Source organism: Paramormyrops kingsleyae, chromosome 4 (genome assembly GCF_048594095.1).
Source record: "Paramormyrops kingsleyae isolate MSU_618 chromosome 4, PKINGS_0.4, whole genome shotgun sequence".
Taxonomy (NCBI): domain Eukaryota; kingdom Metazoa; phylum Chordata; class Actinopteri; order Osteoglossiformes; family Mormyridae; genus Paramormyrops; species Paramormyrops kingsleyae.
In genome coordinates this window covers 33,897,040-33,917,435 of record NC_132800.1, presented here as the reverse complement: position 1 = coordinate 33,917,435, position 20,396 = coordinate 33,897,040, and the positions used below count along the sequence as shown (strand labels likewise).

General features: G+C 45.8%; 2 protein-coding genes across 11 annotated transcripts in view; both read left to right on the top strand.

Annotated features, from left to right (window-relative positions):
* Positions 1-20,396, top strand: part of atg9b (autophagy related 9B) — a 233,841-nt gene that overhangs the window by 151,489 nt on the left and 61,956 nt on the right. The gene's annotated exons all lie outside the window — the stretch shown is intronic.
* The window catches only part of asic1c (acid-sensing (proton-gated) ion channel 1c), a 183,866-nt gene that overhangs the window by 140,942 nt on the left and 22,528 nt on the right, over positions 1-20,396 (top strand). For 6 of the 10 annotated variants that reach the window (XR_002838772.2, XM_023815688.2, XM_023815686.2 and 3 more), the window contains exons 1-3: positions 6,511-7,535; positions 12,605-12,755; positions 15,267-15,394. Coding sequence is in view for 9 of the 10 variants with exons in the window: in XM_023815688.2 (XP_023671456.2) it covers positions 6,900-7,535; positions 12,605-12,755; positions 15,267-15,394 (915 nt within the window). In the remaining variant the exon portion in view is untranslated. Of the gene's footprint in view, positions 1-6,510; positions 7,536-12,604; positions 12,756-15,266; positions 15,395-20,396 lie in introns of those variants that run through there. The other 4 variants (XM_023815689.2, XM_023815691.2, XM_023815692.2 and 1 more) reach the window with 1 other exon arrangement.

The following is a 20,396-nucleotide window of genomic DNA, read 5'->3' as shown; positions in this document are numbered from 1 at the left end:
CAGCTTACAGAACCAGACGGCGACAAAGGAAATAACAAATTCTGGGTTTTACTGTACAGAGAGAAATGTAACGTCTGGGCAGATTGCAGGGGATCGTCTGCTTAGAACGTGCTCATTGTCTCTGGAAGAAAGCTGCCCGTCGACTGCGAAGTCTGTCTCCAGAAATGCTGGACAGGCCATCAATCAAAACGGTTTGGAAGTGTTCCCTGTAAATGGGCACATTTCCCGAGAAAAGGCAGGCAGACTGACTTTTTTATTGTTATTATAATGTTTGTTTTGAGGCCTGCTCTGCTCTCTGCCTGACAGTGAAGCAGCGTGCAGGATCTGAGCGCCAACTCCGATGTCCATAATCCCTCACCCCCTATGCAGGCTTGACTCCAAGACATTTCTGCTTAATATCGCACTTTACTCAGACCGCTTGTAATACATTTGTATGGTAATACTTAGTCGGTTTAATAATTTAGCAGAGATTAAGAACTAGAACAATCTGCAAGGCTATTGTATCTGAACACTAAGGACGCGTAATTAGATCAGATGGTCATGCCGGGTCGATTCTGACCATGATCCAGATCCAAGAAGGCCACAGCTGCCTGGTTGTCGGCAGGCTGGAGGTGTTATGGATGAGCTAAGGACCATGGTAAGCAGAGATCATATGCGTCATTTCAGGGAGGCCGGCGGCGTGTGGGTTGGTGGGTGTGACGTCTGACCAGCAGCCTGCCGAGTAGCATGTTTTTAGAGCATCTGACCGACGTGCCCTCGCCGATCCCGGCGTATGGAAGGTCAGACTCGCATAGTCTCACTGCACCCACACAGTGCCTACACAAAATACTGAATGGTGCTAAATACTAAACCATATTCCCTACGGCACTGCATTTTAATGATTTGCTTTCACTGACGGTATAAACTTCCAGACATTTTACTAAAACAATAATAGTAGAGGCTACATTTGGGCAAATTTGGAATAGCTGGTGGCATCAGTTCTTCAGACTGACAAAAGGAACATAAGGCAAATGCATAGTAACCACATAGTTACTATATAGTAACCACATACCAGATAGTAACCACAGAGTAACCACATATTAACCATATAGTTACTACATAGTAACCACATACCAGATAGTAACCACAGAGTAACCACATACCACATATTAACCATATAGTTACTACATAGTAAGCACATACCACATAGTAACGACTGAGTAACCACAGAGTAACATAGTAACCACAGAGTAACATAGTAACCACATACTGTAGTAACCAAAGTAACATCAGGAGCTGTCAACCATGGACTTCAGCTTCCACACTATCCAGAGGCCCCTGATTCACAGCCAAAGCTGATGCTGGAGCTCAAGAATATTTCAGAGAATATTTCCCTAGTGATGAGCAGTCAGATATTGAAAGAATATTTATGAGTTCATAGAAAATTACTGCACCTTAAAAATTAAAAACTTTACATAGATGTTCTCAAGAGCAGTGGATACATTTTTTGCAGCAGCGAAAAGTCACGAATTAATAGCTACCTTGGGGCAACTGATGAGCGTGTGTGAATTATTCAAACTGAATATACAGTCACTGTCGTCATAGTGATGGACTGCGTACATAGGAGTTCATCCTTAAAATGGCCTGTTTTAGATGAGAAATATATACTTTATTACTGATAAGTGAAGGGTATCAAGTGCATGTACACTCTCTCTCACACACAAACACACACAGGTCTGTTAATGCATTTTGTCTGGAGGCAGTGCGGGGGCCATTCCTGCAGTGTTTAGAAAACCCTAAATGAGAGAACATTTAATAGCTCACATTCAAAGCACTTCAGGTGTTTTCACCGCCGCAAAGCTGCCGTTTAACTCAATTATTTCTTCATCTTTACAGCAAAGTGGGAAGAACGTGATTGGCACTCATTAGCATCACCCATAACGAGAATTACAAACGAATGCTTATGCGAGTCGGGCCACGTTCGTTCGTGTGCCCCGGCGTCATCTTCTGCAGCACCAAGTAACACATGGGATGCATCCGAAATTACGTACTTGAGGCAAAATGTATCAGGCATATTGAGAAGTAAATCTGCTTCCTTAGTATTAATGAAACAGTAGGTAAACGGTGTTTGGGTGACAGACGACATTCTGTGAAGTTCCAAAGGGTGAAACCAGTGGATGCTGTGCTGTCCCACAAGGCCACTGGACCTGTAACCAGACCCATAGAATGTTGCTTGCTCTGTAAAAAGTCCATCTCTGTACAAATTTAAATAGAAAACAATACCTAGTTACATAAATTGACTTAAATATGTATTTTTTTCCTTAATAGTTTTTAATAGCTTTAAACTTTCATGGGGGTCAAGCTTCGTCGTTTGTAAACATCCAGGTCAGCTTATCTGCAAGATGGCGACTACAATATGTCCAAGTGCATGCATTGTTTACTCATGCACACATAGAGTACGTACTACATTAGGTGGAGTAGTAGGCTTCTAATGAAATTCAGTATTTTCTGTGTAAGTATGTAATTCCGGGTGCTCAGGGTAATGATAACCAGTTGTGTGCATTCCAGAGGTGGAGATTTCAGGTCCAGAGAGTACAAATCCAGGCCAAGATTTTGTTTCAACCAACCAGTTGAGTATAAAGTGTCACAGTCATAGAGTACTCAACTAGTTGGTTGAAACAAAATCTCGGTCTGGATTTGTACTCTCTGGACCTGAAATCTCTACCTCTGGTGCATTCTGGGCCAAGGTGTGGTTCTGGAAGACTCGGAACAATCCTTTTTGCTTGTTAAGGTGTTAGTTGGTTATGCTGCAGCTAGATGTGAATTTCATTAGATAGCTTGCTTGTTTCCCGTCATCCGTTTTTGCATTCTTTCAATATCAGCAATGACACTGAAACAATCCTCCTTGTAACCAAACCAATTTGTACCATGAAATGGTTTGATATCAAGGTCAGAATGTATAATCCTCCCCTAACAATGCAGATCTTTCTAAGTATGTGTACTGGGTTACTAGACAGGATTGTATTAGGACTGGCGTTCCACAGTATATTTGTAACATTTATTTCTAGAATTTTTAATAAGAGTCTGGCGGTGTTTGTTCTTTATATCTGTATTAAACACATTATCAAGGCCTTTTTTTACCAAATAGAAATAAATGTATTAAAAACTACATAGACATAGAAGGAGGTTCTGTTATGAAATTAACCAATTAAATATTTGAGTGTGGAAATTTGCCCAGTGGTACCCTTCACTGTAACCTAAATGTTAACATGAAACCCAAGTTCTGTCATGATTCAAATCCATGAAAGGGTGGTGTGGGATTGTTTTGGAGAATGAGAGAGTTGGATTAGGTACACAAAACTGGACACTCAGCATGAAATGTCACATACATTTGAACCACTACACAGATTGTTAGATTAGGCAGAATAAATATGCATCCCGTGGAACAAAAAAAAACGTTAATTATTGCTTATGACAAGGGGATATATGGTATACGTATCCTGTGCTTGGCTGTGGATAATGCAAGCCTTGGAATTGGACAGCTTTTTGCAAATATTGCCACTCATGAACATAGACATCAGTTCTGGAGTCACTATGCATGCATGATACATGAGTCCTTGCATATTTTATCGTGCTGCTATGTCTTTCTGTTCAAAAATTTAAGCATAATGTGCACAAGGATAAATCTGATTTATGACCATTAAATAATTTTAAACTGATTTTAAATCTCTCGACTTACTTTTCAGCTAAAGGTAGATGATGGTGTGAAGGGAAAAAAAAACCAAACACGGGGAAAAATCTGACTTGATAAAACCAATAAACTGTCAACCATTCTGACTGTGAACAGGCGAGGGTTCGTAGGCGTGGGGGTGTCGAGCCAGCCTATGGTTTCTAAGAGCTTCTGGATGGATGATGGTGCCGACATCTCAGCCGCCCTCTGGCGCGTGGAGCTCTATGGATCTGCCAGCCCCTTTGCATCAGTAACCTGCAAATCGACGGAGCGGAGACGGGGGACGGTGGTGGCTGAAACTGAAGGGAGGAAAGGAGGGAGGAGGCCCGAAGTAATTCCACCGGCATGCAGATAAGCTGATTGAAATCTCAAATCCATCTGATAAGGATGCGGCTTAATTAAATTTACGGTGCTTAACTAGAGAGTACAAAACAAAAGCAGCTTGTGGGCTCTATTGTTTGGAAAATTGCTCCGTATAAGATTCCCTTTCTGGACGATTTGATGAGCCGTGTTTCCTCCCGCGACCCTCCTCTCCTGAACAGGGGCTCCTTGGCCGAGGCGGGCATTGCACTTGGTCAGCCGGCGCCATTGGCTGCATCTGGCCTCAGTAGAAGCCCCCAGCCCTACAAGCCTGTTCCCTTAGACTGATGGCTACGCTAATGTGCATCACCTCAATTGGGCTTATCTGTTCTGTCATAAATGAAGTCTGCTATTCATTCTTATTATTGATAATGTAACTGAATGGCAGTTAGCGCCATTGCTTCAACGTTCTGTTTTCTTCCTACCATCATCTGTCATGTGGAGTAGTAAATGTTGCTACCTAGGCATTAGTAATACTTACTGTCAGATAACCTTAGTCTGTCATTTTTCGCTTCCCGATGGCATTTGGCACTGCCTGTAATGTCAGTGTTTTGGCTCCATATCCTTTTTCTTTCAAAGCACCTGACCTGTCAGTCTGGAGTGGCTGGAGGGCTGAGTCTGGTGATGAGGGCCAATGGCTAAGATTTATCAGGGCCTGGAACACCATTAACTCTGGGAATTTACAGTGAGAGTCTGCAGAAACCAGCCAAAAGCAGAGAACGATGTGAGATGTGGTAATTAAAAAACCACATTGTCCCACATTGAAGGGCTTGGAGAATGAAATACCCGGTGAGGTGGACTTTAGTGAAACAATCCACTGAGTGGCCTGGGTCCAGCTGTGAAACTGGTCCAACTTCTTAAATCCCAGCACCACCATTGTAAGTGAGCCAGGAAGGAGCCGATGTGTCCCGTCTCTGATTGTCGTATCTTATGAAATGTATCATTGCAGTACTACCTATTACATAAAGGCAGTCTGTGGTTTCAAATGATTTTGGTAAAACGTTTTGGATGTTGTGATGACTTGACTGTCACACGAGAATAATACTCAAACAGTTTTTTGTCTGGAATATGCCGGAAAGAGCCAGATTCTAAAAACGATCAAACAGGGCATGTAGCCGACTTTGCCGTGCTGCCACGCCGAGGTTTTGTTTTACATATTTACAGAAGATATGAAAAGTGGCAGAAATCAAAAGAATGCCTCTTCGGGTACTAACAAGACAGTCAGGGTGGGTGAAACCCAGAAACGTTCCGGGTACAATACCAAGCTCACCAGCTGTTTCTCTGCAGTTCCCCTTTCAGAAATGCCACAGATACATAAACAGGGGCACCGGTCACAAGGCTCATGGCTCATTATGTGGAAATAGCGGTTGAAGCGTGTATCTTGGAATTTGTTGACTAAGTAAATCTTTAACCCTGGCAGCCAGTCAAAGGCAGGCATCGTTAGCGGCTACCCCAGGACCCGGTGACGGCTCTGCCCCATGGGGCAGGTGGGGGCTTATCATGGGGGCAGCAAGAATCCGCAGGCAGCACGGCGATGCCGGCATGGTCCTGCTTCGGTCATGCCGCGTGAAATGCGCCTGAACTCGTAACCAAAGTACGGCGGGTCTCTTCATCGCTCTCAGGGAGACGCAGATAGCCTGCTCCGTGAAGTGCTAGCATAACACCAAGGTACTTATAGCGCAGAGATATTATACCGCCTCAGGGTGAAGCAGTCAGAGAGTCAGGGCTCCATGTCAGAGTCGTGCTGCTGCTGTACCTCCACGAGCATTGCATTGCTGAAGATCAGAAGGCACCAGTGCCAAGGCTAATAGCCTAATAAGTTTAATGTTCTGTGTATAATATGTAAATTGCTCAATGAAGTCCAAGGCTTGTTGAAGTGTATTATTGATATTCTCTAAGCCTGTAATCGATAGCATCTTGTGTGATCTTGATCCAGTTGCTTTGCTGTAATGTCGTTTGTGGCGTACAGTTTGCATCGGATCGCGTTTGAGGGCCCGTCACGCTGCCTAAGTTCTTGGTGCGTGTGCCGCACCCCTCATGTGCCTGCCTGCATGCCCACAGTGACAGGCGTTCATTGACAAACAGCCCCGCCTCTCATGGTCACACCGATCCTGCCGGATAGATTTCTGCTATGAGCTACCCCCAGCCGCCACAGCCCGGCCCCGCCCCCTCCTACGCCACTTCTCTGTATGAAATGGAAAGGGAGGGGGTGGCGGGTGCAAAATCTCTCCCCCTTATTTAGTCATTGTTCTTTCTCTTTTTGCGAGCAAGAGGAGTGGAGGGGAGTAGAGGAGTGGAGGGGAGTAGAGGAGTGGAGGGGAGTAGCCTTCTCAGGTCCTGTTGCACGGGCAAATAAAGAGATTTATAAAAATTTTTTTTTTTTAAAAAGCATCACCTCGTAGAGCTGGGGAGGGGGGAGGAGTCCAGATCTTCCAGCAGCTCTCGCACAAAAGGCAAACTGCAGGAATCGGCACCTCGAGTCTCGCTCAGCAGCGGAGAGGCAGTAACGGAGAGGGCTGCCGCGGCACTCGCAACTGCTGAGAGTAACAGATGGCTTTCTGAAACTTGCGGCGAGACAAATGGGGACATCTTTGTGACTGGCAGGGACCTGCTTCAGAGTGGCAATTGATTACACGACAAGCGTGTCCATGTAGCTCCTCAGGACCAGCTCTACCCTCTTTTGTTTTTTGTTTTTTTTTAATCATTACTTTTTCGTTTTGTGGACAACCACTTGCTTGAAAGTAGTAACCGTGTTTGTTTTCACGTGAGGTTTAGGGTTAGGATTGTTTGCGGCTGCTTCGAATGTAGTTTGGATTTGGATAAAGTAACCATGGCGACCGCCTCGGAGACCCCGGAAATGATAACTCAGGAGTCCATCCAGAGTGAGGCGGAGCAGAACGGCGCCCAGTGTCCAGAGGGCAAAGCTCTAAGGCGCACGATGAAAGAGATCACCCAGGCTTTTGTGAGGAACACGAAATTCCATGGTCTACGCTATGTGTTTGCCCGGGACCGCTCCAAGGCACGCAGGCTCTTCTGGTTCCTCGCCTTCTTCACATGCGTGGGGTTGCTGTCCACGTGGTCCTGGAATCGCCTTCACTACCTGCTGTCCTACCCGGCTGTCACCAAGATCCACATGGTGTGGGCCCGCAGTATGTCTTTCCCAGCCATCACCTTCTGCAACCAGAACCTCTTCCGCATGTCCAGGCTGACAAAGGCGGACCTTTACCACAGCGGCTACTGGCTGGACCTTCTGCACATCAACCACTCGGTCAACCACAGGACTCTGGGCACCATGCGGGACGACCGGAAGCAGAGCCTCCTGAGCCTGATGGACTTCAGCCAGTATGCCCCCCCAGCACGATTCAACACGACCGAGATGGTGGACAGGCTGGGGCATCAGCTGGAGGACATGCTGCTGGAGTGTAAATTCCAGGGAGAGAATTGCACCTACAGGAACTTCACTCCTGTACGTACAGAGCGGGCAAGGCCACGAGGAGGCTGGCGTGGGTGCGATAGAGCGACAGCAAATATATTGTTCCTTCATTCAAGTAGGATCTGACTTTCAGTTCAGTTGTGTGTCCTGTAAGTTGGTAAATAGCATCTGCAAAGGAGACTGATAGATGACGTGCCCTTAGAGGCACAGCGATGGACCCCGGGCAGAAAAAACACGAGCTGGGGGTGATTTAAATTTTTTGCTAGATAATTAATTGAGTTTGGATGATCAACCAGAGATTTGTAGGTTCAGATTTTGCAGGTGTGGTTGCTCTCTAAGTTATAACATCATTAAACTAAACTGATCCAGTGACAGTCCATTTATAAATGCATAAGATGTATAATTTATGCAAGTCATGCTGCGTAAGGACATCAATTATAATTGCGTTAACAGTCATTTAGAAAGGCGATTCTTAATTTGAAATGCATCAGTGCCGTTACGTTTCTGCAGATTTAGCGGGGAGAAAATAACACTGTGGCAGCAATTTGGGAATTGAGTCGACCTGGGTGCCTATGCTCAGTGCCCCCCTCGCACTGTCTGTCGGAGCGGCTCGTCTCCGTGAGGTGCGTTCAGGCAGGGACCCCGGCGCGGGCACTGAGGTAATTGTACGAGCATTCGCGCGCAGTGGTAACCGCCAAAGCAGCTCATCGTGACAGTTTATTGCGAAAGTGTGGGCAGTCAAGTGTAAATTTAATTTCTCCTGTCAGATTAAAAACAAGAACAAAGCTACAGGAAAACCCAGGATTGCTTGATGTCGTGCAGCTGTGGTTTTGCATGCGTGTCTGGCAGTCTCGGAGCTAGCCGCAGAGGGGGCTTTGTAGCCGATGGGCAGTTTTCTCTGGGACAGCCATGTCGACACGTGCCAGGTGTGGAGCGCTTTCCCTCGAGCACGGCGGACAGCAGCTGTGCTCCTTTGCCGTGCTCTGCTCAGGTCTGCTTGTTTTCTCGGTACAAATAAGTGCTTGTCTGAGATCGTCTGTCTCAAATCTCTCTCAGGCTGATAGTCATGCCCAGAATATTGTGGAAGGGAGCAGTTCAGTGAAACGCCTGCATGGCCCTTTATACAGCTATGACACTGTCTACACATCACGTGATCAGCATCTGTGTTTCATGATGGCAGTGTGTAGATGTTTAGGTAACAATGAAGGCCGCATAAAGGTTTATACTGGCTTCTCATTCAAGGCGTCCCCTGCAGTTTGGTGATGAATGGAAAACAAAAATTCCTAACCCTAACAGCAACTTCCAAACACATGTCCATCCTCTCTTGCTCCAAAGCGTTTCTTCACCTGACTCATCCTCTGCACTCTGATTGGTAAATCGTCTGTGTTGTCAATGCCCTTTCTTTCTAAAGCATGAAGTATCCAGTGAGCTTTCCCTGACAGCCAGTTCAAGGTCCCTGTTGTGCGTTATAATCAAGTGGGAGTGTTAAAATTGCGTAGATCCATTAACTACTAGAGCCATTAACTGAGAGAAACCTAAACCTCTATATAGTATGAAGTTTGTGGCCAAAATAATGTGGTGACACCAAGAGGAATCCTTTTCTAATATTTAAAAACATTACACCTGAAGTTTTTCTTTTGCAGACTTGTGGGGGAGTTTACCCCATATTCCCGTGGTGGTGTATCCAGAGAAAGAAGTGCATTAGCCAAACAGAATGGGACTCACTGAGAGAGGCCAGCCTTGATAGCATGATTATGATTATGCTGTTTGCTTTGTATTATTAGGCTGTTTGCGTTCAGCCCCACTGCGACACGTGCTGATGCTTAGGGCTTTCTTCGTGAAATATCATCATTTCCTTTTCTGTGCTCTCCATTTGTTCTGGCACCTATGGGAAGAAAAACAACTAAATATATATATATGTGGCTGCAGCAGCTAAAAGTCTGTAAATAAGGCAATTAAGCTGAAGTTTGTCATTTTGTGGTCTGTATTGTCAATACTGAGTTGTTTCCCTCACAAAGCTAATGACTTGAGCTTAGACTATTGGCAGGTTCACAACTCCATTGTCTTAATTCACAAATACACCACCCTGCACCGCCCCCCCTCCTCCCCCCCCCCAGTGTTATTAAGGGAAAGTAATCACAGTGACGCTTTCCTGCTGGGAGGGGGCTACTGACTGATGGCTGTCATTACATTCTCATTAGGAAAGTTCTGCCTGAAAACAGGAAACAATCATTCTTCAATATCATAGGACTAACATGGAAGATTCATGATTAATCGCCATGCAGACGCTTACCTATAAACATAGAAATGGTAAATGAATAGGGAGCAGGCCGGAATGCTGGCTTAAATTTATTCAAATCAGGGAATCTGGAATTATCCACCTGATATTTTCTATTTTCTCGCATCTACCCTGAAGGAAATGTCAGTGAAATTGAGAAATGGCTGCCTTTTAGTCTGCGAAGAAATTGGAGGTGGGAAAGCGAATGAGGAGCATGACTGGCAGGACTTAACAAGCCTCCAGGGCCCAAAAACGGAAGCGGGGCGTACACTCTCACCGGCTCCTTTTAAAGGCCTTGTTTAAAGCCAAATTAAAGACCGGGGCGTTTCTCTTGCCGCATTCAAGCCGAGAGCTGAGCTGGACTTCTGACTTGTTTGGTGGCCGGGGGGGGTCTGATTGTGTAGGGGAAGATGAATGAGTTTCCTGGTTCTTGCAGTGACAAGTGTAGGTGGTCATTTGGACTCCAGGTGCGAGACCTAACATCGCCCCCTGCAGGGGGTCGAAAATACTGCACGTTGATGTACCGGCGATATGATAAGGGCCCTGCTCCCGTGGATCTGTCACAAGTGAGTCGTCCTGCGGTGTCTCCACTCTGGCAGCCGGGGCACTGGGGCGAGCCTGTCCCACTGGAGCGAGCCTGTCCCACTGGAGCAGCCTGCACTGTGGTGTCCCGCGGTACATCTCAGGATGTGCAGGGCTGCGCCAGTTATTTCCACTGTTTTCGGGGCCTTGCTGCATCTCTTATCTGGAGAACATATAGTCCCCTCCCACTGCTATGTATAAATCCCAAATACCAGGCCAGGAAGACCAGGAATGCACATTGCCTCTTAGGGCACCGAAACGTCAACATTCAAGATGTTAATGACGATGCTCTAGCTGAACAGCCCTTTGCTTTTCTTTAAAAGCACTTTTTTAAATGATTATTCAAAAATGAAAACATATTTAGAGGTTAATTGCAAAGCTGGTTTTTCCTAGAGAGAGATGCTGCACTCAAGCATATCTGTCTGTGTATAAAAAAGCCTGTGAAAGCATGATGCAATAGATGTCAGTGGTGGTTATTAACAGGAAGGATTCCTTTGTTACAATCTGCAGTATGTGGGCTTTATCTCTGAACAGATCTGTTTAGGCAGCAAACAGTCGACCTGTATCAACGCTGAAGTGCTTGATTTCTGTTTGCTTTAAGCCTCAGCTACAGAGACCGCAGACCAGGGAAAGCAGGTTATCCTTTAACGCTGTCTGCTGTCGGGGAGCTGTCCAGATAAAAGCATCTTCGGGGGTCTTCCTTGATCTGCGTTTTTGGTCCGTCAGGCCCAGGATAAGAGAGTTAAAAGGGTGCCAGCTTCTCCTCAGGACAGGAAGGGAATGTTTCCTGACAGCGTGGCGCAGACGGCAAGGCTAGTAGTGCGGCCAACATCCTGAATTGCAACTGAAATCCTGCGTCCCCCAGCAGCTCCAGCCCCCCCCCCCCGCCTCGAAATGCCACGTAGGCAGGCATCCGGCTCGTCTATTGCGCTGGGATTTTTCCTATTTCTGCTCCCAGAAATAACCGCACCTCCGATGTCTTGTGAGCCTCCTGCTGAGGCTCAGCGGAGGTGATGCGGGTTAGCGGCACTGCCGCCGCACGCCCAAGTGGGCGGAGTCACAATGCCGCGCGTTCACGCACAGCCCCCCCGCGTCGCTCCCGCCGTCCCTGTGATTGGTAAATAAGCCTTGCTGCTGTATCCCATCTCTGTGGGATGAGGTGTCCAGTACAATGGGTGGGGGGGGGGGGGTGCATGAAACATTCGCTGACTGTCGACAGGTGCCCCCCCACCCCCCACCGACATTTCCCAGTGCTCAGCAGGATGAGACTTTAAAAAATGGAGGAGCAGACCTGTAAATTGAGACCCCCCCGCCCCCCCACGGCGCTGCCAGCTGCGGGCACCGTCTGCTGGCTTTGGCTTCTGCTCTGATGGAGAACGGAGCATCTCTGCCTGCCTGACTCACTGCATCGGGGGGGGGTGGTCCTCATCGCAGGCGATTAAGGCCATGTACTTCATGAAAAAAGATGGGAAAGTGTGTATTTGATGCATCAAACACTAAAACAGTACAGGGGTGCAGTAGTTATCCAGTCACAGTGATGTCATCTTAATAAAACAAGAATTTGAAAATGTGTTTCTCAACTAAAACATCTCAAACATCAGAATGAGAAAACAGCATTTTTTTTCCAGCTTCCGTGCTACTTGTTAGACAGTAGCTAGGACCAGACTATTTTCAGATGAGCTAAATGTAAAACAAGCCAGTCATTCAAATCTGTGCAGCCAGAGATGTGGGCCGCAGACCGGACATGGGCCAGTCATGTTGATCAGAACCTAGGGAGGCTTTCTGAGAGGCTCCACAGTGACGTCATAGCTTTTAGGGGGGCAGAGACGCTTGCAGGGCCTCATGTACGAGAATGTGCCGGTCCTCTGGGCTCAGGGAACAGCAGAGCCTTCTAGAATGTGAATAAAGTACAGAGATTGTGCGCTTGCTTGTGTATTTTAGCACTGCAGTGCGGCTGAATTCCTGGTGCAGATATACCTGAAAAAGTAAGCAGTATTCTCCAGAAATTTGGCCAGAACCAAGCCAACCTCAATCCCTTCCCAGGAATGACCGAGCAGTGATTAAACAAAGATGCAATTAAATGTTTGAATTGCAAATTGCTGCTTTATGGCTTCGGACAAGCAGATAAAGCACATTCTCATTCTTTGGAGGTTGTTCATGAAATCAGCTTCGTTCAGAACTGCAGATAACTCTAGTTGTTGCCTCGCCATCTTAATATTCTGCAAATGTGTGTCCTCCTCAGATCTACACACGATATGGGAAATGTTACACCTTTAACTCTGGGAAGGACGGCAACCCTCTACTGACGACGCTAAAGGGGGGCACCGGCAACGGGCTGGAGATCATGCTGGACATCCAGCAGGATGAGTACCTGCCCGTCTGGGGGGAGACAGGTAAGATCAAGAACCTCTTGACCCCCATCTCTCATTAGCAAGCCCACCCCAAACGCCCTGTCCTTCCCAGTCCCACAGCAGAGTATGCGAAGGTTCAGTCAGGCAATGTAGATCACGGCTTACCTGGACAGTCCCTCTGAAGGTCCAGTTTGGCTCATAGGAGTTTTACTTGCACAAAAGTGTTCTGAGGGCAGAGCGAAAAATGATTGGTTCAGACAGACAACCAATAAGATTGTTGAGGAGGTGGGTCCAAGCGACTAGAGGAGGCAGGACCAACCAATCAGATATCTTGGTCCCACCTCCTTTACAATCTGATTGGTTATCTCTCTGAACCAATCATGTTTCCTTCTGTCCTCAGAATAATTTCGCGTAAGTAAAACTCACATGAGCACCCATGAGTTTGCCTCCCAGATGGTTCTGCCATAACCCATCCAGCCGGGCACCCAGCACAGCCACAGTAAGAGGCATCCTCAGACCCTCTTGTGCATTTAGGCCAACACTCATCCCCAGTCTAACGCCTCGGAGAGTAGCGCGCGCACACCTGGAAATGAAAGTGCAGAGAATCCCGATGGCTTCCGATTCCATTCGGATTAAAGCCATGAATTTACAAACATGACATTAATCTTACAGACACTATCATTCTGAAATCTATTTTTGTAGAAATGTATGGGTTTTATAAAGCACATTACTTTATTACAGACAGGTACATTCCTCATATCCTCATCCATCCATCAGATAACTGACCTCTCTCTCAGGGCTTCTGGCCCCAAGTCCCCGTAAAGCAGCCCCCGCCAGAAGCTTAAACGCTCATCTAAACTTGCAGTTGGTGAGGTGGCAGACTCCTCTGTAACACACACCGGCTCCGTAGGACAGTCTTCTTTCAGTCTTCTTTGCCTTTCCTGCTGCATTCTGCAAAGTTTTTGCTTGTTCAGCTGTTGGCGAGTTTTGCTTTTGCTCAGTCGTGTACCGCCACTGTTTTAAAGTAGGAGGCAAGATGGCAAAGGGCTGCCAGGCCAGCGCAGGGCCGCCCGGGGATACTCGCAGGGTATCGAGGCTTATCCACGGACGCGAAACCCGCTCGCTCTCTCGCTCCTGGCTGTGTAAACGGGCGGCCCTTCATCACGCTTCATCCAAAAGGCCAAGACGAAGCGGTTTTGTTGGCTGACACCTCCAAACACTGGGCAGCTTTGCTGCAACATGCACAGCTTCTTATCTTGCCTTATAAAACATTCACCGGCGTTACAGTTATTCACAGTCTTAATGAGTTTTAAAGTCTCGGAGCCATTCTGGATTGTAATTTTCTCCTTCATTGGGAAGGCGAACGGGATGCACGCTCTGAAAATGCAAGGGGGAAGTAATTTGGTTTTTATATTTGGAGACAATTGAAACTTGTTACTTTTGTTTTCCTTAAATGTTTCCTTCCTGTTTACGTCTGACCAATATGCAGACTAAATTTATGTGGACACTTTATCTAATTTCACTTTTGGGGCAAGAACAGATGCGTTTCCCCATAATATCCAAGGAGAAATAAACAAAGTCCCTAAATAGCAAATGCAACTTCCCGTTTGACAGTGATTTACCTTGACTTTGTATTACTTTGTGGTAACGTTTTAATTTGCGTGTTACTTCAGATGGCCTTACTTAAGTTATTAAATCATGAAACTTTGTGATACTGGTGCTGTTTAAAATGTGTATGTGTTTTCATATATTTAACATTATTAAGAACTGAAAACTTAATAAAAAAGAAACTGAAAAGAAACTTTTTCATTGAGTTCAAATTGTTCATAAGGATGCATTATATCTGAAAGGGTTGCTTGTTGTAATAGGAGATGTGAACACATACTGTATGGTGCAGCATAGGGCTTCACTCGCTCTAAAAGAGCCAGAGTAGATGCGGAAGTGGCTCGCTTTCGGCCTGGGAGACCATGCCACCATCGCGGACAGGGGGTCAGCAACGTAACTGACGCGCGGCATTTGAGAAGGCAGGCCTGAGTGTTACTGTGTAAGCAGGATATGTTCCCAAAGGAACTCTGCATTTCTCCCTGGGAGGCCGGAACCATGGCAAAGGGATTAAGGGTTAGACTTCAACCTGAGTTTATTGTTGGATCTTTATGGTTTCTGCTGGTTCTTCCTTCTAAAGTTGCTCATAAAGTGCTCTGCCCATTTCTGTTCCCCTTGAACTGTAACACATCAGGTCCCTGTCCTTAAATGCCACGCTTCCCAGTCTACGTGTTATGGAGAGGCTGGTCAGACAAAAAGGGGAGCTTTCCAGCAAATTAGCATACACCGACATGAAAGGCATGATGGAATGGATGGATGATGAGGATCCTCTGGGGGAAGAAAAGAAAAAAAAAAAGATAAAAACGGCGTTTGACCATAAAATCGATGATTTAACTCTTAGTGTCATAATAATGATGTGTGTTGGGTAAATGTCTAGCTGATGTTTCCGGAGAAGTCCGGCACTGTGCTGGAGGCCTGCAGTTACGTTCTCTGGTGGTGCTGTGTCCACAGATGAGACCTCCTACGAAGCAGGCATCAAGGTTCAGATCCACAGCCAGGACGAGCCCCCCTTCATAGACCAGCTGGGATTTGGTGTGGCTCCAGGCTTTCAGACGTTTGTCTCATGTCAACAGCAACGGGTACTACATTCTCAGCTCGCCCGCCCCCTGTCGCTGTTGCCACCTTCTAGCCTTGTGTGTCTATGACCCCCCGCCCCCCCGCACCCACCTTCTCTGGCTCCTGCCGCCTACTTGTGTCACATCATGAAGGAAATTAGATGCCCCCCCCCCGCCTCCCCGTTTGCTTCACAGTGTCACGCAACGGAAACGTGCAGCTTATTAAGCCCTGAGGCAAAGCCGCCCTCATTCAAACCTGTAGCATTACGGCAGATCAGAATGGCGACGCTTAGGCCAGAGCTGGGGGGGCTCCCATCCAGCTGCTGCCCCCTGCTCCGCTTGATGAGAGGTCGACACCCCAAACTGCAGCTTTTCTCCCATATTTTTCCTCTCTCTGCAGCAGATCACCCAGATCCACAAAGACATGTTACCGGCTTTTCATTTGGCCCATCGGACCCGCGGCAGCTATCAGCAATTAAAATGTAACACAAAAAGTAGCGCAAACCACCTTAAAAATCATCCCGGCATTAATTAGACTGTATGTCGCCCTAATTAAGGAGTAGCCCGGGCTCCCTGGACCCCTCTGATGACATGTCTCTTGTAGATTGGGCAACCACTTTGAAACAGTTGTTTTTTATTTTCCTTCAGTAACTAGGCTCTTCTCCACACTGCTTCTGAAAGCTCCCTTCATGCACTCCGCTGCTCCGGTGTCTGGAGGCATCTCATTCGACACCAAAGACGAGCAAACCGCTGTGGGGAAGCAGGGAAAGGGGGTGAATTGGTTTGTACATCAGCCACTGGTTATAGCAATTATATAGTAGCCCTTTGTGACAGCAAAGTAATAGGAATTAATGTATCTGGTTACTCATTGTTTTCAAAACCATTTAACTCTCGAAACAGATTCACTCCTAAGAGAATTTCTCCTGATTTTTCACTGAATGGGAGATGAGAATTCGCCGCATGCTGGTGCAGAGAGAGATTGGAGCAGACGGTTTCTTCGTGGTGGGGTGGCTGTTGCCATCAGGGACTGCCAGCCAAGATGCATTATGGGAAATCTAGTCACTTGGCTGCTTTGCTAATGAAGCCCTGGTCTGAATCTGTGCCGGCATCGTTTGCCCCATCCCCATTTCACCGCGCCTCCCCCTCCCCCTCCCCCGGGGATGGGGTCAGTCAGTGTGTCTCAGCTGATTGCTGTGTCAAAGATGTTCCTGGTCATTTGCACACCACAGGGCTGCATTCAGTGCTGTTTGCCCTCTCAAGTTGTGCAATAAATGAAGAGACTCTGGATTAAAAAAGAAACTTGTATAGTTATTTCGTGTGGTTACTGTGACAATTCATTATACACGGCTGACTGAGGCGCGCATATAAGCTCAAGGACTCTCTCTCTCTGTTTTCTTCCGTACCTCTTTTCAAGGCATTTTCCCCCGAAAGAAGCATCAAATGCAGCCAGGGTTAAACTCTGTGGAAGCTTTGAAAACGTTGCCGTGCCACAGCTGACACTGGACGGCTAAGCAATTTAAGTATTAATTCAATTTGGAGGCCTTATTTATGAAGGTGACATTCTTTACCACTAATGAGTTTGCTGCACCCGCGACGTGATTCTCAGAATCGCCAGAGTTAGAACTGCAGCCTTCGATAAGAGTCTCCCCTCCATTAGAATGCACCCTTAGCTATGCGGCTTGACCTGAAACGTCATGACTGCTGTTAACTAGAACGGTACAGCCGTCCAAATGTCAAGACTCAGAGATATGCAATAGTAATGGGCACGCATGGGAGCTGTGATTGTAATCCGAGGCAGAGCGGCAGTGATTTAAAAAATATATATATGTATTTTTATATGATCAAGACTCGCTGGATGAGATCTGGAGTTTTACTTTTATAAGGTAAAGGAGGCTGAGCTCATGCAGCTCAATAGAAGCCTTTGGCATTGCCTGTAAAACAAGTATGGGGTTTTTATTTAATCATTAAGAGAGCTGTGGGCGGCGTTTCCGGTCTTCAGGGGGCCAGTGTGAGAAAACGACCTGTACTCTCCGCGTTCTCCGACAGTGTCATTCTCGTTAATGCGACAGGGTTATTAGCTGTGGCTTCAGTTCGCAGGAACAGTACCTCAGCTTGCAGATAAATCCTTTTTCTGCTCTTGTTTGTTCGGCAAGTATTTTCAAACGCAAACTTGCGAGGACTCTTTCAGCAAGAGCAAGTTGCTTAAATTTTAATCATGGTTAATGGGCTTGATGGTCTTCATTAGCTTTGTCTCTTAGACCCCAGCAATCATAGAAAGAAAAAACTTAGTATAATCTGAATGATAAAGAAATTTCAGTACTCATTTAACCATTTTCTAATGGAGGACAAAGGCCTCTCTACGGCAGCCTTGAAGTAAAATCCACTTTACTTGGAAAAATTATGGCTGAGGGCCAAATAAATCAAAATTTAAATACCTTCACACAGCTAGCTGCGCGATAAACATTCACTGCTCTGTAGTTGGCAATTAAACGCATTCCAGCACCAGCCATGTTTCATCATGCTACCTTAGAGTGGCTGATTAATAAGCTAATTAGCCAGAAACTCTGTCTCATCGCTCAGTGGATACGTACCGCATATTAAATTTAACTCCGACATGCTTCGGTCTACGTGATACGTGTGCTGTAGTTCAGTGACATTAGCGTGTAGTTGATTGGCAACTAGGACAGGGAACAGCTGCATGAAATGTTATTGGGTCCCTCGCATGAACATGGACTTTTTGCTCCTATTGTGATGCGTACTGTAAATAATTAAATTAGTAGGCTTACATTGTTCCTGTTGCTTTGTAAGCATGCTTATACATTTCAAATGTATAATTAAGTCATTGGAAATTAGATTGCGTTACAGGGCACCTGTGAAAAGTAATTAGGAAACTATTAGCCATTTGCACAGAAATATCTTATGGTGCCATTTTTTTAATTTTGTTCTGTCACAGTATAATTAATGAATTGCAGTGAAATTATCCTGACGGGGAAGTCGCTTTTTTTTTAATAGTTTTTCTGGCCGATGCAGGTGCTGTTACTTTGCAGGGTGTGATCAGGCCGGATGCAGTGGCGTTTTCACAGGTCTGTGGGTGACCCTTCGGGTGGGTCAGCAACACCAGTGCAGAGTGCATGGCAGCCAAATGCTTTGCCCTCCGGCTGGATCCAGGCTTAGCACGCTCTCCGGCAGAAATAAAATTAGCTGTCAGCAGCAAATCCTTCAAATTACACAAAGGTTATTAATGAGATTCTTTTTAATTAGAAAGGAAGAACAATTGTGTTTGTGCTATAAAGTGCAAGTATAACACTTAATCAGATGCTTATTTTTTTCACAGCAGGTACGTCTTAAACCAGTCATTACTCGTTACTATAAGCAGGACTTATCAAAACAAAAATATACTTCATATTGGCTAATAACTGTAACAGCTTAATCTTTTATTAAGGGTTATTTTATTCATATGCATGCCATACATCCAGATATTTTTGCACTTCTTGCTTTTCTTATTCCAGTTGTACAGCTGCTTAAATGAATGTCACGTGTGGTGATTATAATAATTCTTTATTTTCACTTGGATCTATGTTACCACTGCATACACGAGTGAACTAGAGTGATACAAAAACAGCCCCCAGCTATGCATTTTTGTGATTTTCCTGGGCATGCTGCTGCGTAGTCTTATCCCCTTGACAGAAGCCACACGACAGAACATTTTTCTTAATATTTGTCCAAAGTGATATGTTGGCTACTGAATCTTTAAAATCCATCTTTCCTCATTTCCAGCTGTATGAACGCAGAGGCTGTGATACGGGCGACTGCAGGCAGGTGTGTTATGTTTCATGAGAAAGTCATTCGTCTCACTAATTGTGAGGGGGGGCTCTCAGAGCTCCTGCCGCAGCCCAGACCCCTACCGTTTAGCTGACTGGCGTTCTGTAGAGTATGATTGTGTGAATGTGACCTGCGATGGATGGGGGTCCCTCCCTCCCAGCCTGCTGCCCTGTGCCGACTGGGACTGGGACTGGGACTGGGACTGGCATCAGGCTCCCCGTCACCCTGACCAGGATAACTGGTTGGAATAAGGATGGATTGTTATAATTTTCTTCTCAAGCCACTTCTCCCAGTACTGATGGCATCCTTTAATAACTTAAACATCTTATATTTTATCGATATACAGAACCAGAGCCAACAGCTTCAGTATGAGGAAGAATAAGTTTGTTTGTTGTAGATGTGCTTGCGCGACGACTTAATCTCTGTGTATAGTGCCTGCAGCATAGTCATACAATTTAGTTACATAGAAAGTCTGTCTTTTAATCATTGCATTTTTTACGCAGGGAGTGATTACTTAAATTTGCAACAAGGAAGATTATGTTCCTGTAGTTACCTAAACTTTACTTGTCACGAAAATAATTCAATGTGATTCTAAATTTGCTGTCTAAACTGAGCAAGAAATGCAAAACCGTTTCTTCTGTTTTCCAGTATTATTGTTGTTGTAATTGTTGTTGAAGGCAATAAGTTAGCAAAGAGAGAGTCAGATACATAACTGATGGCATATGAATATCATTATTGATGTACCTTTATTATTGAGTAGCAGATGTAAACAGTTAACTTCTAAGATGTGCACAGTTATTGACTAAGCGAACATCAAGTTTTACAAATTGGTTTACCTAAAAAGACAATCTACGTGCAGATGGAGTAATCTTCCTCCTGAAGAGCTTGCTTAGATTACTCTTATTGACACCTGCCTGGGTTTGAATCCCCTTACAATCCAACATTTGGTGTGTGACCCATTCAGTAATCATTGAGAATGCCTCTTCTTGTTTCCAGTGCCATTTCTGTGTCTCCCAACCTTTTGCATTCCTTTCACATCATATCTCAGAGGCGGTCTACAGAATCTGCAGGAGCTCCTTTCGATGTGTCTTTTACAGCATCGTCGTTCTCCAGGAACTTTTTGAGACTTTTACTGGATGTCCTCTTCCTCTGTGCAGGGTGGCAGTAGAATCTGCAGGAGCCTCTGCCTCTGCACTACATTTAG